This window comes from Pseudomyrmex gracilis, unplaced genomic scaffold (assembly GCF_002006095.1).
Source record: "Pseudomyrmex gracilis isolate BER0280 unplaced genomic scaffold, ASM200609v1 scaffold_2554, whole genome shotgun sequence".
NCBI lineage: Eukaryota > Metazoa > Arthropoda > Insecta > Hymenoptera > Formicidae > Pseudomyrmex > Pseudomyrmex gracilis.
Window position 1 is genome coordinate 7330 of NW_018023138.1, and position 2760 is coordinate 10089.

General features: G+C 31.0%; 1 protein-coding gene across 1 annotated transcript; it reads left to right on the forward strand.

Annotated features, from left to right (window-relative positions):
- Window positions 1–293: 293 nt before the first annotated feature.
- LOC109862882 lies at window positions 294–1226 on the forward strand (the record flags this gene model as incomplete). Its single annotated transcript, XM_020443043.1, has 2 exons — window positions 294–668; window positions 1011–1226. Coding segments are annotated over exons 1-2 (591 nt in total), but the record flags the coding sequence as incomplete, so codon positions are not given.
- Window positions 1227–2760: the final 1534 nt, after the last annotated feature.

Genomic DNA, 2760 nt, shown 5'->3' on the forward strand with positions numbered 1-2760 from the left:
ACACTTTACAAGAGTGAATACGCGACTGAGAAACAAACGTGTGTATAAAGATAGAAGTCAAATCTACAAATAACATAACACTTTATGATGTCTTATCGACAAACGGTAAATATGAATTGTCTAAATTTTCCGTGTCACACTGTAGATTAAGTCCGCAGAATTTTTGTTTTCCACCTGACAATAATTATAAACTTACTTTTGAATTGATTAAAAATTTCGAAAATAATATTAAACATTTAAATAATAATATTAAAATAAAATGCCGTAATCGATTTGTCTCTACTCTCAAACATATGAGAGTCTCTAAATTCATTAATTCTAAATACAACGGAGATATCATCCAAGCTCAAAAACTCAATCGTCAGTTTATTAAAAATCATCCTTCTATTGCATTTACAAGAGCTGACAAGAGTAATGCGGTTGTTGCTATTGATAGAGACTTGTACACGAATCAAATGGAGGAGATGCTTTCTGATACCAGCACGTATGCTTTTGTAAAAAAGAATCCAGTGAACTCTATGTTGAATTCTCTCAAAGAGTTGATAAAGAGATGGAAGGCTCGCGATTACATCACGGAACTTAATTACAAAAATTTAAATACGTTTCTAACTATCCTTCCTAGAGCCTATGGAGTTCCTAAGATCCATAAACCCGGCAATCCTCTCAGGGTCATTATTTCTTCTATTAATAGTCCTTTTCATAACCTTGCTATATTTTTACACAAAATAATTTTAAAAAATCTTCAACCCCCGTCGAGTTTTGTTTACAATAGCTTCCACCTTGCTAATATAATCTCTAACGTAACTTTTGCTGAAAATTTTGAGCTTATTTCACTCGACGTGGTATCTCTTTTCACTAACATTCCTATTGAACTTGTAATTAGTGGTTTGGAAAAGAGATGGCATTTAATAACACATAATACTAGTTTACCTAAAGAAGAATTTTTTCTAGCAATTAATCTTGTGTTCAACTCTACTTTTTTTCTTTTTAATAACAAATATTACAAACAGACCTTTGGTGCTTCTATGGGCTCTCAACTCTTTCCGATCCTTGCAGACATTGTAATGCAGAATCTTGAAACATCCATTTGTGAATTTCTCTCTTTCCGTCTACCTTTACATGTCAGATACGTCGATGATATAGCTCTCATGGTTCCTAAAGAGCAATTTGATGCTGTTTTNAATCTTTACAATTCTTATCATCTACGCCTTCAGTTCACTATGGAGGTTGGTGGGGATAGACTCAATTTTTTAGACATCACTATTATTAAAAATAATAACAAATTAATACACGACTGGTATCATAAGCCAACGTTTTCTGGTAGATACCTGAACTATTTTTCTAACCATCCTATTTGCCAAAAAAGAGGCACGATCATCAGTCTCGTAGACAGAGCCTTCTTTTTATCACATCCTAGATTCCATTCTAAAAATTTTGACTTTATTTTTAATTTATTAATTGACAATAACTATCCGATGGATTTCATATATGATAATTTTATCCTTAGACTGAAACAGAATTTTTATAAAAATAATGACATAAGAAGGTTTTTGTCTAGCAAAAGTTCTAATGACATACAGCGTCACTGGTTTGTCTTGCCTTACATCAATAAATATTTGGAGAGATTTTCAAAAATATTTCCTTCAGAATCACATACGCGTTTAGCTTATTACAACCTCGACAAACTGGCTAAATTTATCAAAGTTCTTAAGAATCCTTTGCCCCTTCTCTCACATCCTTTCGTAGTATAAGATCAGGTGCCGTGAATGTGAAGCTTCGTATGTAGGACAAACTGGCAAAATGTTACAAACCAGAATTAAGGAATATAAAAGCCACATTAATAGAAATTCCACTCAAAAATCTGTAATAACTGAACACAGATTGCAATACTCACATGAATTTGAGTGGGACAGAGTAGAAATATTGGATTATGAGAGATCTTACAGCAAAAGATTGGTAAAAAATGCTACATATAAGAAGTCAAGTCTGCGGACCTAATCTACAGTGTGACACGGAAAATTTAGACAATTCATATTTACCGTTTGTCGATAAGACATCATAAAGTGTTATGTTAGGTATTTGTAGATTTGACTTCTATCTTTATACACACGTTTGTTTCTCAGTCGCGTATTCACTCTTGTAAAGTGTTGGTCGGGACGGCTTGTGCAACATGGACATCCACGATCAACACTCAGCGACGTATAATAGCTAAGATTTTTGTAAGTGACTTTTGTATATTGTTTTTATTCTGCGATTCTTAATTAATTATTTTCAAATTTCATTTATCGGATTCTACCTTAATTCTTTGTAGACATGCATTTGATAAGGACCTAATTTAAAGGTTGAAAACGTTTATGCTATAGTTATTTAATAAACGGATTTAAATAAATACACACTCCAAAAACTGTGTTTTGCTTCAACAGCCAAAAAATTCATTTGTTCATTAAAAAATTCCTGAAGTTACATACACTCATCTTTACATAATAAATATCAAAATATTAATTTTTGAATTTATAAATAAAATCAAATTAATTTACTTATATATATACAAACTTATTTGTATTTTTAAATTGTATTCTTTTATTCTTTTGTATTTTTTGTAGTTGTGACGTGATATTTTTCGTGTCTGTCACAGTGAATATATATGTAGCTTTTTTAAACAACAATTATAAGTTTCGAACTAATCTAGTTTAATAGCATCTACAATTGTAACTATATTAATTGAAATTACAAAAGCTCTAATGTATGTTATAACAGTGA